This window comes from Cupressus sempervirens, chromosome 6 (genome assembly GCF_028749045.1).
Source record: "Cupressus sempervirens isolate cs-2001-9-10 chromosome 6, ASM2874904v1, whole genome shotgun sequence".
Taxonomy (NCBI): domain Eukaryota; kingdom Viridiplantae; phylum Streptophyta; class Pinopsida; order Cupressales; family Cupressaceae; genus Cupressus; species Cupressus sempervirens.
The window spans coordinates 58,970,982-58,982,946 of NC_143123.1; the positions used below are offsets into that span (position 1 = coordinate 58,970,982).

Sequence of the window (11,965 nt, forward strand, 5' to 3'; positions counted from 1 at the left end):
CCATTACCTATTTAGTTTAGAATATATGAGTATGTACAGGCATGAATTTTATGCATATCGTAGGTACCAGGCATTGACTTCCCTGAATTGCTAGTATGAGCATGCCCTATCATAGTATCTCAATGGTAAAAGTGGGGAGATAACTTTTTAGTCCAAATCCTAACCCTAAGCCAATTGTCCTAGAAAGTAGGACAAGTATTTGAGTTGTTTACCCATCCAAATTCATCAAGTGACGTGAATTTGTGATTTTGACCTTGGAGTTTGATTATGTTCTTTGTCTTCAGTTCAGTTGTTGTATTTAGTTTTGTGGGTCTATGGTGATTTTCAGTTATAATTAAATGAAACTAAAAGATAATTTAATAGAAATTCTATAAATAAAATTCAATATTTAATTATATTTAATTAATTGAGAAATTAATTAAATAAAAGAATTAAATTTTAAAGATATAGTTAAAGTTCTAATTTTGGCGTGATTATATTTATTTAATAAAATAATAATTATTTAGGAGTTTTATTTTCAAAATAAACTCTAGATATTATTATTAGTTAGATTAATAAATATTTTATTGTAAACGTCTCATGATTTAACAAGAGAGAGAAAGTATAAATTTAATAAATTTTATTTTAATTAAATTGCATAAATTAATAAAGGAAAAGGGGTTTCACGTGATTGCACAATTGATGCCCTAATTTGGGGAAAATCTCTTTATTAGGAATTTAGAGTTCATTTCTCCATAATGGAGATTTGAAGGAGTGAATTTCTGAGAAGGGAGTTTTCAGAAGAAGGGGAATTGTTTGTGAGCTCTGTGCGTTCATTGTTTAGCATCATATCCATGTAAGATCTTGTGGGTTTTGCACAGTAGTTTCTGTTCTTTGATTTCTCTATCTTCTCTGTGTCTTCTTATGGATATTTTTTCAGAAATTCAATCGGGTTGAAACCCTTGTTTTTGTTTTCATTGTTCTTCATTTTCAAAAGCATTTGTGAATGAATTTAATATCTAAAACCCTCGTTTGTTTAAATTTGGTAATTCGTAGATTGAATCGATTAAGAAATCTGTGTTTTCGAGTAGGGTTTGGAAAAGAAATAAAAAATTAATATACAACATTTGATTGGTTATTCATATTTTTCCTATTAGATCTATATTAGACATTTATTAAAAAATATATGGTAATAAAATTTACCACAATAGAAATTTATTGTGATAACTTTTATCACATATTATGTATTGGAAAATGTGAGTGTGAATTGGGCAGGGGGCAGTGTTTTATGTTTTTGAAAACATTAAAAACAAATATTGAATGTTGGGCGAGGCCACCAAACCCCTACCCACCTCTTTTCTCTCCCTCCACCTACGACACGCAGGTTGCAAGATAGCCTACTATTGCAGCACTGACTTGTCGCGGTAGCCGTTAGTACATGTTGACAGGGCTTTAAACATGCTTAGTTTAATTTAATTTTTTTTAAATTTATTATTATAATTAATTTTTATTATATTATGAAATTTAATATTTATTATTATTAATAATTTAATATTAAATTATTATTTTATTGATAAGATAATAAATATTATAATCGATAATCAATAATTATTATTAAAAGTTGATAATAATATTTAATTACATTAATGGGTTAAATACTAGTTTATTTAATTAATATTTTATCAATTACTTTATTCATAATATTTTAATGAAGTAATCGATAATTATAATTCTATTGGGAAAATCATTTGTTTTGGTTTGACTTGGATTTTGTTTAGATGGTTCAGTGATATATCTAAAACTGATTCCTATTTCTAAGGAACTTTGAATTAATTGTGAATTCAAAAACTTTAATATTTATGATACTTGGAAAATAAAAATTGAAACCCTCATTTTGTATATAAAACCTATGTGTTTTTAAAACCAAATGAACTATGCAAACAATTGTTAAAACTTTGTTTGTATATTGAATCTTGTGTCTTGAAAATGAAAATGGAAACTTGAAACCATAGTGAAAATTGAACTTTTGTGTTCTCAAAACCTAATAAATTATGAAAATTGCTTTTGTATGTATTGTATGCGGTGTGTGATTTACTGATGTTGGGTTCGGGTTGACTTAGTTCTTTGACCAAATTAGGATGTTTACTAGAGGCTTGGGGGTTTTGTTTGATGATGTTATGTACACGATCTTTTATACCTGACCATGATGATGTGTCACATGTCTTTTATGATGAGTTTGATTAGTGTTTAGTGTTTATTATGCTTTCCAATTGCTTGTATAGAATTGGGGTGAATGGTGTGACTTTTCTTGTTGTAACCTTTGAGCTTACGATCGGTTATCTTCTAGTGCTTTCCAGTTTCTTGTATAGAATTGAGGTGATTATGGTGATTTTTCCTGATGTAACCTTTGAGTTTTTGATCAGTTGTGTTTTGGATACTTTCCAATTGCTTGTATAGGACTGAGTTGATTATTATGATTTATATTTTGATGCTTTCTAGTCACTTGTAAAGGACAGAGGTGAAAACTATGATTTTATGAGTTGCACTTTTATGAGCCTAGGGGAGGTAATCTATGTGTATGTTGGGAAGTGGCTTGCAATGGAGACCAGAGCCCTAAGTAGCTACATGGGTAACCCATTGTAGGTTGTTTTAATAAGTGATAACATTTCATTAAATGGGTTTAAAATGAATTAATAGGATATCGGTTCCACATAAAGTCACTAGGGGGTTGGAGCCCTAAGAGAGTGCCAGGGTAACCTTAGAGTTGACTCGTTAGTATGCCTTGTCTGTATGAAAGGATACTAATGTCGCATAGATACACTAGGGGGTCAGAGTCCAGAGAGGCTGCCAAGGTAACTTTAGAGTTGGCTCGTGCAATGACACTTGCCCACTTACATAGAAGATTTCTTGTGTGTCTTTGTTGCCTCTGGGATTAGTTGATACTTGTGTCTTGGTACCCTTCGAGATAGTTTTCTTTCAAGTGTTTCCTTGACCTAGTTGTTGGTTATGACTTGTGGTTTGATATATGTATGGGACTTGAGTTTATCTCCTCAGTGTGGTGGGAGTGGTCCATTTAGGTTCCACGAGGTCGGGTGGTAGTGCATTTTTCCTATACCATTAAGATTTGACCGTTGGATGTCATTGTTGGATGTATCTATGCAGTTGTACCTTTCTTTTTGATCTCGCATTTCTGTTGGATGGTTATATTCTATTGTATTGTATTTGATTTCAAAGATCTTATGAGATGATGTATTATATTCATGATGTACTCTTTGAGCTTTTCATACCCTGTGACTTGTACAGTGGATGATTAAGCATTATGATTGTGCCAAGTGGCATCCTATGTAATTGTATATTACTTAATAGGAATTGTACTTGTAGTTATTCTTTGATGTGGATTTTTGTTATGTATTGAATTTAATATTAATAAACTTTTACACGTGACTCAATGTCATGGGACCCTTAGGAGATGTAATCTGTTTATGATGGTTATATGTATGTGAGTTATTGCTTTCGCTATTTTATCTCTTGTTGTTATTGCTTCTACTATATATTATTTGTTGTTGTTCATTATCTTTTTTAAAAATGTTTGGCAAACTTAGCGAAACTTTAGGTTAATTTCTTTTGGGTTCCTTGGTGAGGCATTACATAAATACTCACACAATTGAATTTAGAAATAGCATACAAAATTTTAAACCATAGTTCTGACTTCAATTATAATCCCAACCATAATTATCATTCTAATCCTAACCTTATTCCCTTCTTCTTCCCCCTCCAGAACTAATGTTTTCATTAGCTCCAAACTAATTAAATTTTAGAGTGAATTCTTTTTTTCTACTGTAAAGTTTGATATGCTTTTATTTTTAAAATCTATATTTGTACATGAATTTCTAATTTATGATTTGTTAGACTTAGTTTTGTTAGGGGTTAATTTTTTCTTCAAAAAATTAACAAAATTACAAGCCCTCATCAATTTGAAAAATCTAGAATCTTCCCCTCACCTTTATTGCAAACAACATGTGCTCCTATTCTGGTTGGAAATTTCATTGCAGGAAAGATTGCATAGATCCATGTATGTTAGAAGACGTGGTTTTGTTTCTCTAACCTATGTGTTACCCCACTTTATCACCATCTTTGTCCACTCCTAGACGAGTGATTAGAAATAAAAGCTTTAGCTTTTTTATCTCAAAGCTTGAGAAGCAACAAAAATGGCAAATTATAGCGCATCATAGATACTGGAGGGTGTGTGTAGAGACAATAAGGTGGCACCTTGGCTCAACCTCTCATATCAAGGCTAAGTTGCAGATGTATAGAACAATGGACTAAAGCTTGACTTTAGGAATGGGAGGACTAGGAAAGAGTTCACAAAGCATCCTCTATTTAGTACAATCTAGTTGGATGCAATTTCTCATGAGATTCAATCTCAGATGGCTGGGCTCTACCATGGATATGTGATTTTATGTTTGTGTGATTGTTGTATAAGGGGGTTTTTTTCCCCTTTGAATCTATGAATGTTTGTGTTGTTGTGCAGAGATAGAATTGAGAGAATGGGGAGGCTCAATGAAGTTGTAGTCCTCAAATTATGAAGGATCTAAGTTGTTGTAAAAAGGGTAGATGACTATAGAAAAACTTGTAGAGGAAAATGGATGGATCTACGAGGTTTTTGGTAAATTAGGATAATTGAGGTGTAACCAATGCAAATGCAAGCTCCCATGGTTTCTCACGTCAACAAATAGTATGCATACAATTTAGGAAAATGAGATTTATGAGGGATTTAAACTACAATATTAATAGTAGGCGATTGCAACATATTTTTGAGGTACAAGTGGAAGAATTTGAAAGAGTAAGATACTCCAAGCAATGGATGTTGGGGTACATTGGACAAGTTGAGCAATCAGTCTATGTAACTCAATGGAAATGAGAGTTCCATTATTTTCTCATGTTAATGAATATTGTCCAATAAATTTATGGAAATATTTTGATTCTGTGTGGATGAAGAAATTATCCATGTCGATATAGGCCTTCACATGGTTTTTAAAAGAAAAATTAGGGTTTTGAAATTTTGTTAGTATGTGTCTTATAGGCAGGGAACTAAAACTATAGAGATAAGTATGCATTAACTATATTTATTATTGTCAGCAAGTACACCATGGATAGTGTGTTTGAACCATGTTGCTTCATTCATCATGCTGAAAATTGAAAAGCCCCTTCATATTTAGATTAAATCATATCATTAATTGAATGCACGCAGGTGTATAAAACCTTGAGAATGACAGATTTTTTAGGTGATATGGATACATCATTGTTCTGGGTAAATTTATAAATAAAATTCTAAACACTTCCAACGAATATGCAACTGCAAATTCATCAAAAAAATTAACATACATTGAGTTATGCTAGATTCAATGTAAAGTGTTAAAATTTATTTGAAAATTTATTTTGTTATTTTAATGCATTAGCTTAAATTGTAATTATTTAATTTATAAAACTAATTATAAGAAATTAATGAACAACTTTTAAAAATATATATAACTAGCAAGATATAATTTAAGATTTAAAGTTTTACAAAAAAAATCAATCAACTTAATATATTTTCTTACTAAATACAATTCTGGAACAAGCTTTCTAAGAATTCATTTTTTAATCACTTCTAATAACACTCATCAATAAAAAACCTTATTTTACGACAAATATTTGCTATTGATAGATTTGCAAATGTGTGTTCATGCTTCTCCAAATTCTCATGATGTCTTTGTTGTTATTTTTTTTTATTCTACTTTAAAAAACAAACTTCCAATTTTTTTTCAAAAAAGACAAGGACTATCATAGATCTCTTGTTCTATCTAAAAATATCATAATCGCTCCATAGTCCAAACTCTCTAGAATGAACTCCAAACTCTATGGAATGAATCTACCGCCAAGCTCCTTGAGAGAAAGCCCTTTGTCAATTTCTTAACCGATAAGAAGATTCCAGAATCATTATGAGCAAATCGGCATATTCGTGTTGAAAACATTTGACTTTCCACGTCACGCCTTTGTCTGTAAAAATACCTGAAAGTTGAGACAGAGAAATATCTCGATCTTACGCGAAGGGCCGTCCGGCAGCTATTTAGATGAGATGTGCCGACTGGTCTACCGGAGAAAGCAGTGGCTAATAAGATTGTGACAGATCGACAGCTGGAAAAGGGGGCAACAACAAAAGAATGGAGGGAAGTACAAGTGCAATTCCAACTCGCTTTCTTACAAAGACGTACGAAATTGTGGATGACCCTTCCACAGATTTCGTTGTGTCATGGAGCGCAGGAAATAACAGCTTCGTTGTGAAGGACCCAGATTATTTCTCCCTCAATCTCCTCCCTCGCTACTTCAAACACTGCAACATTTCAAGCTTCATTCGACAGCTGAACACATATGTCTGAATCGAATAACCCTTTCATTGAATGCTGTTTTTCGATTCGAGTGTATATAAATTTGCATTCTAATTCAGAAACTCTTCTTAGATTGGATTGTGTGTAAGATATTACATTGAATCCATAGCCTATTTCTGCATTTCAATTTGCTTTCAATTCATATTCACTTGTGCGTGAAAATTTCCATTGAATCCAGAATCAACATTAACTTGTTTGATGGATTGCCGAAGAATTTTAGCGCCAATCTTTTCATTTCATTGTTGGAGAGTTTTCCATTTTGAAAAGCTTACCGATGCTCTGTTTTTTATGGGCGCAGGGGTTTCGTAAGGTGGATCCTGATCGATGTGAGTTTGCCCATGATAGCTTTTTGCGCGGGCAGAAGCAATTACTCACTTGCATTCGTCGGAGGAGGCCAAATTATCATCAGGGTCGGGAACAGGGCGCTGGGAACAGCAAGGGTTTGCAGGGGCTTAATGAGGGCGAGGACGCCATTGTTGAGGAGATTGCTCAGCTGAAGGAGGAGCAGGAAAGCATTGATAAGGATATGGAGGAGCTGAAGAGGCGCTTGGATTTGACGGAGCAGAGGCCTCAGCAGATGATTTCGTTTCTGTCTACAGTGGTTAGCAATCCGAATCTGATTGCTCAGATGCTTCAGAACAGGGGGAGTCTCAGCGGCGGGAAAAAGAGGAGGCGGGTGCCCTACAAAGAGGAAACCAAGGGTTTAATGGCGGAATTAGGGTTTCATGTCACTGCTGATCCTGTAATTGCAAATGGGTTTAATGGATCTGAGCTGATTGATGGGGCTGATTGTATCCCAAAGGATCCGAATCTGATTGACTCTGAGGTTAGGGCAGGATTGCTGTCTAGGGAGCTGATGGGTACTTGTTCACTTACAGATCAACATTCAGGGGTTTCAATTGATGAATCTGGGTTTCTTAATAATGCGGCTGAGGATTTGGGGGATTGCAATGTGGAGGACATTTTATGCTGGGATGAAGATTTGAGTGATGAAACCGAATTCGCCAATTGCAATGTCATGGCAGAAATAGCCCTCATTGCGAAATCCCCATAATTCAGAATGAAGATGACTAAGTAGCTCCCTGAAAGTTTTCTTATAATCAATCTTCTTTGGACAAACACTGCTGTTCGTGTGAAGGTATTCGAGTCTAATCCAGTGGGAGGTTTATGAGGTTTATCACCTGCTTTGTTATTAGTTTGTGTGCTAGGTCTAATAGGCAGTTCGCTGTGAACGCACAAATTTTTGTGCAGTCCGCTGTGAAAACACTAAAATGTTTGTGCAATCTTCAAAAATACCCCAAAATCAAATTTCTTTCAATAATTATACCCTCAAACACAAAGCTTCGAATTGAACTCAAAACATATATCCAATTACAGCAGGGTAGTTCAAAGGGAAGTAAGCATATATATATTGTTTTTCCTATTGCAATTTAAAATCCTCCTTTCTACCTATTTTCTTTTTCTTCTTTTTAGTCTTTCACTGAAGAAGCTGAAACCTCCCTATTGAGAAACATTAGTCACATACATTCCAAAAACTTTTGGCTGTTGTACTGTCTGAACTTTCTTCTTTTGTGATAACCTGGAATATGTTGGCGACTATGAGTAAGCTATTAGAGCTTACTATTGAACCACAGCTCCCTCGAATTTGTTGCTCAGACGGACGGAGAATCAAACAGTTCTGTTGAGGTCTACAACCATTTCTTAATGTCAACTAGGAGCAGTGAAACAACAGCACTAAGCAGTACATCTTAAACTCTACAACTTTTATTGCATTGGCAATTTGTGTGGTCTACATTTTATGTTATTTTTTTAATTTATCTTTATTTTGATCATAGATTATGTAGTATATTTCATAATTCTTTTGGTTCTCTTCATTGGTGGTAATGAAATCATGGAGTGTGATCTCAAATATTAATGTGAAAATCTTGAACTTGTTTTCTTTATGTTATGAATTGTAGAGAATTCTTATTGTTGCATGGATCTATTTTCTTCATTTGTCCTCTTTTAACTTGTAGAAATGCATGGAATGAGAATGTAGGCACACAAAATTTACGTTACAATATTTTCTCTTTCTCTCTTGTACACCATCACATGAACAAACATCATGATGCAATGACATTTTGAGTTTTGATTTTACTCACTAAGGTCCATTTAGTATACCTTTCTAACAATATGAAGAATTGTAGGACTGCAAGATTGTCATCGACAATACTTTTTGTTAAGCACTTTTTTTGTAATCTTAGGATTGAAAACATCTAAAATTATCTTTATTGAGGAGACATTTTGCCTCCCTGTGTTGTGCTTTCTCCTGGGTACTGGGCTTCACCATTCTTTCTTGGTGATTCAGATAAATCAATTTCGTTGGATGTGATGGTTGTGTGGATCTGCAAATTGTGGACGACCCATCCACAGATTTCATTGTCTCATGGAGCGCAGGAAATAACAGCTTCGTTGTGAAGGACCCCCATTATTTCTGCCTCAATCTCCTCCCTTGCTACTTCAAACACTGCATAATTTCAAGCTTCATTCGACAGCTGTACACATATGTCTGAATCGAATAACCCTTTCATTGAATGCTGTTTTTCGATAAGATTGTATATAAATTTGCATTGAAATCAGAAACTCTTCTTAGATTGGATTGTGTGTAAGAAATTACATTGAATCCATAGCCCATTTCTGCATTTCAATTTGCTTTCAATTCATATTCAATTGTGCGTGAAAATTTCCATTGAATCCAGAATCAACATTCACTTGTTTGATGGATTGCCGAAGAATTTTAGCGCCAATATTTTCATTTCATTGTTGAACAGTTTTCCATTTCGACAAGCTTACCGATGCTCTGTTTTTTATGGGCGCAGGGGTTTCGTAAGGTGGATCCTGATCGATGGGAGTTTGCCCATGATAGCTGTTTGCGCGGGCAGAAGCAATTACTCACTTGCATTCGTCGGAGGAGGCCAAATTATCATCATGGTCGGGAACAGGGCACTGGGAACAGCAAGGGTTTGCAGGGGCTTAATGATGGCAAGGACGACATTGTTGAGGAGATTGCTCAGCTGAAGGAGGAGCAGTAAAGCATTGATAAGGATATGGAGGAGCCGAAGAGGCGCTTGGATTTGACGGAGCAGAAGCCTCAGCAGATGATTTCGTTTCTGTCTACAGTGTTTAGCAATCCGAATCTGATTGCTCAGATGCTTCAGAACAGGGAGAGACTCAGCGGCGGGAAAAAGAGGAGGCGGGTGCCCTACAAAGAGGAAAATAAGGGTTGAATGGCGGAATTAGGGATTCATGTCACTGCTGATCCTGTAATTTCATATTGGTTTATTGGATCTGAGCTGATTGATGAGGCTGATTGTATCCCAAAGGATCCGAATCTGATTGACTCTGAGGTTAGGGCAGGATTGCTGTCTAGGGAGCTGATGGTACTTGTTCACTTACAGATCAACATTCAGTGGTTTCAATTGATGAATCTGGGATTCTTATTAATGTGGCTGAGGATTCGGGGGATTGCATTGCAGAGGACATTTAATGCTGGGATGAAGATTTCAGTGATCAACCCGAATTCGCCAATTGCAATGTCATGTCAGAAATAGCTCACATTTTCAAAACCCCATAATTCCAAATGAAGAAAATGTAATGAGTGGGGATACCGCCGACTCAATTCTAGTTAGAGAAATGTAAGTTTTTCGCTAATCTCTTTACGATTAAACCTGCTGTTTGTGTGGAGGAATTCGAGTCTAATCCAGTAAAAGGTATATCTCCTGCTTTTTGTCATTAGTTTGTGTGCTAGGTCTAGTAGGCAGTCCACTGTGAAAACCCTATAGTAATTGTGCAATTTTTAAAAATGCCCCACAATCAAACCTCAGAAGAACCTGCAATTTTCTTTCAATAATTATACCCTCACAAAGATATTTTCATTGAAGCTCGAATTCATCTCGAAGTCAACTCAAATACGTAATATCCAATTACAACAGGGCAGTTCGAAGGGAAGTAAACACATGTATGTTTCTCCTATTGCAATCTAAAATCCTTCTTTCTACCTTTATTCTTTTTCTTCTTTTTAGTCTTTCATTGAAGAAGTTGAAACTTGTCCTTTTGAGAAACATTAGCCACATTTATTCCAAAAACTTTTGCCTGTTCTATTGTCTGAACTTTTTTTCTTTTGAGACTTCCCATTATTTAAGTACAACCTTGAACATGGTGGCAACTATCAGTAAGCTATTAGAGGCTACCATTGAACCACAACTCTCTCTGGAATTTGTTGCTGGGAGGGAGGAGGATCAAACAATTTTTTCAAGTTATACAACCATTTCTTAATGTGAACTAGGAAGAGTAAAGCAGCAGCACGAAGCGACAAATCTTAATTTTATAACCTTTCTTGCATTGACAATTTATGTGGTGTACATTTTTAAGTTGCTTTTTAGCTCTCATTATTTTGATGTTAGATTATGTAGTACCTTTCATGATACTTTTGATTCCCTTCATCTTGATGATGAAATCATGGAGTGTGATCCCCAATATTGAAGTAAATATCTTGAACATGTTTTCTTAACATTATGAATTGTAGAAATCTCTTATCATTGCATGGGTCTATTTTCTTGATTTGTCCACTTTTAATTTATAGAAAAATGCATGGAATGAGAAGGTGGGCACACAAATTTTACCATGGAGTACTTTTTTTTCCTCTTGTATGCCATCACATCTGTTGCACAAACATCATGATGCAATGCAGGTGCCATTTTGAGTGTTGATTATACTCTCTCAAGGTCCATTTTGTGTACCTTTCTAACAAGATGGAGAATTGCAGGACTACAAAATTATCATGGCCAATTCTTTTTGTAAGGAACCATTTGTGATCTTAGGATTGACTACAATTCTTTTCATTGAGTAAGCACTTTGCCTTCCTTTGTTGTGCTTTCTCCTTGGTATGGGGCTTCACCGTTCTTTCTTGGTGATTCTTTGTAGAACAAACCTATGTTAGTGAAAGAGACAGGGAATCAAGCAAGCTTGTGGTAGGAATTAAGATTCTCATCCTTGAAATATGTCTATAAGATAAAATTTATTTTGACATGTTAATTAATTAATAGTTAGTGACATATCAAACATTTAGGGCTAGAACTACATGATTTGATTTACAAATATTGAGTATAAGCATTAAAAATGGGAACATAGATGAAAAACTATTAAGGTCAAATGAAGGAAAAATGGTGTGCACCAAATCTTAAGTGTTTATGGACTCGAAATGGCATGGTAGAGGTCACTCTTTGGTAAATTTAGAAGCCACCTAATCAAATATCTTAACACTACTAATCTTAGGAAATCAAAATTCTAAGTAGCATTAAAAATTTGGGTATAAGGCTAGTGCACTTTGAGATTGGTGGCTACGGAGCACCTAGGATGCACACATTTCTAATATATTCATTCAATTTCTTATTTATTTATTCACGGTGGTGGAGCATTCTAGTTGCACCATAGATAGTGCCTACTTGGAGGGATCTTCTAACCTCAGGATAAATCAACTACCACTATAATAAATCCTAGATCCCTTATATGTCAACAAT

The 11,965-nt window shown here is 34.7% G+C and overlaps 1 protein-coding gene across 2 annotated transcripts; it reads left to right on the forward strand.

Moving 5' to 3' along the window:
• Nucleotides 1-6,089: 6,089 nt before the first annotated feature.
• On the forward strand, nt 6,090-10,113 carry LOC149551127 (heat stress transcription factor A-7a-like). 2 transcript variants are annotated; one of them, XM_089786683.1, is made up of 4 exons: nt 6,090-6,392; nt 6,706-7,545; nt 8,755-8,953; nt 9,266-10,113. In XM_089786683.1, the coding sequence occupies exons 1-2, from the start codon at nt 6,183-6,185 to the stop codon at nt 7,459-7,461; spliced, it is 966 nt and encodes a 321-aa protein (XP_089642809.1). In that variant the 5' UTR covers nt 6,090-6,182; the 3' UTR covers nt 7,462-7,545; nt 8,755-8,953; nt 9,266-10,113. The 2 variants fall into 2 exon arrangements, with proteins under 2 accessions (XP_089642809.1, XP_089642808.1); XM_089786682.1 differs by lacking the exon at nt 8,755-8,953 and having other exon boundaries at nt 6,092-6,392.
• Nucleotides 10,114-11,965: the final 1,852 nt, after the last annotated feature.

What these genes read in the sequence shown, in the direction of transcription:
- LOC149551127 (XM_089786683.1), top strand. Translation starts at nt 6,183, where the DNA reads ATGGAGGGAAGTACAAGTGCAATTCCAACTCGCTTTCTTACAAAGACG. An exon ending in TTCGACAGCTGAACACATAT is followed by an intron (nt 6,393 to 6,705) that starts GTCTGAATCGAA and finishes TTATGGGCGCAG; the next exon opens with GGGTTTCGTAAGGTGGATCC.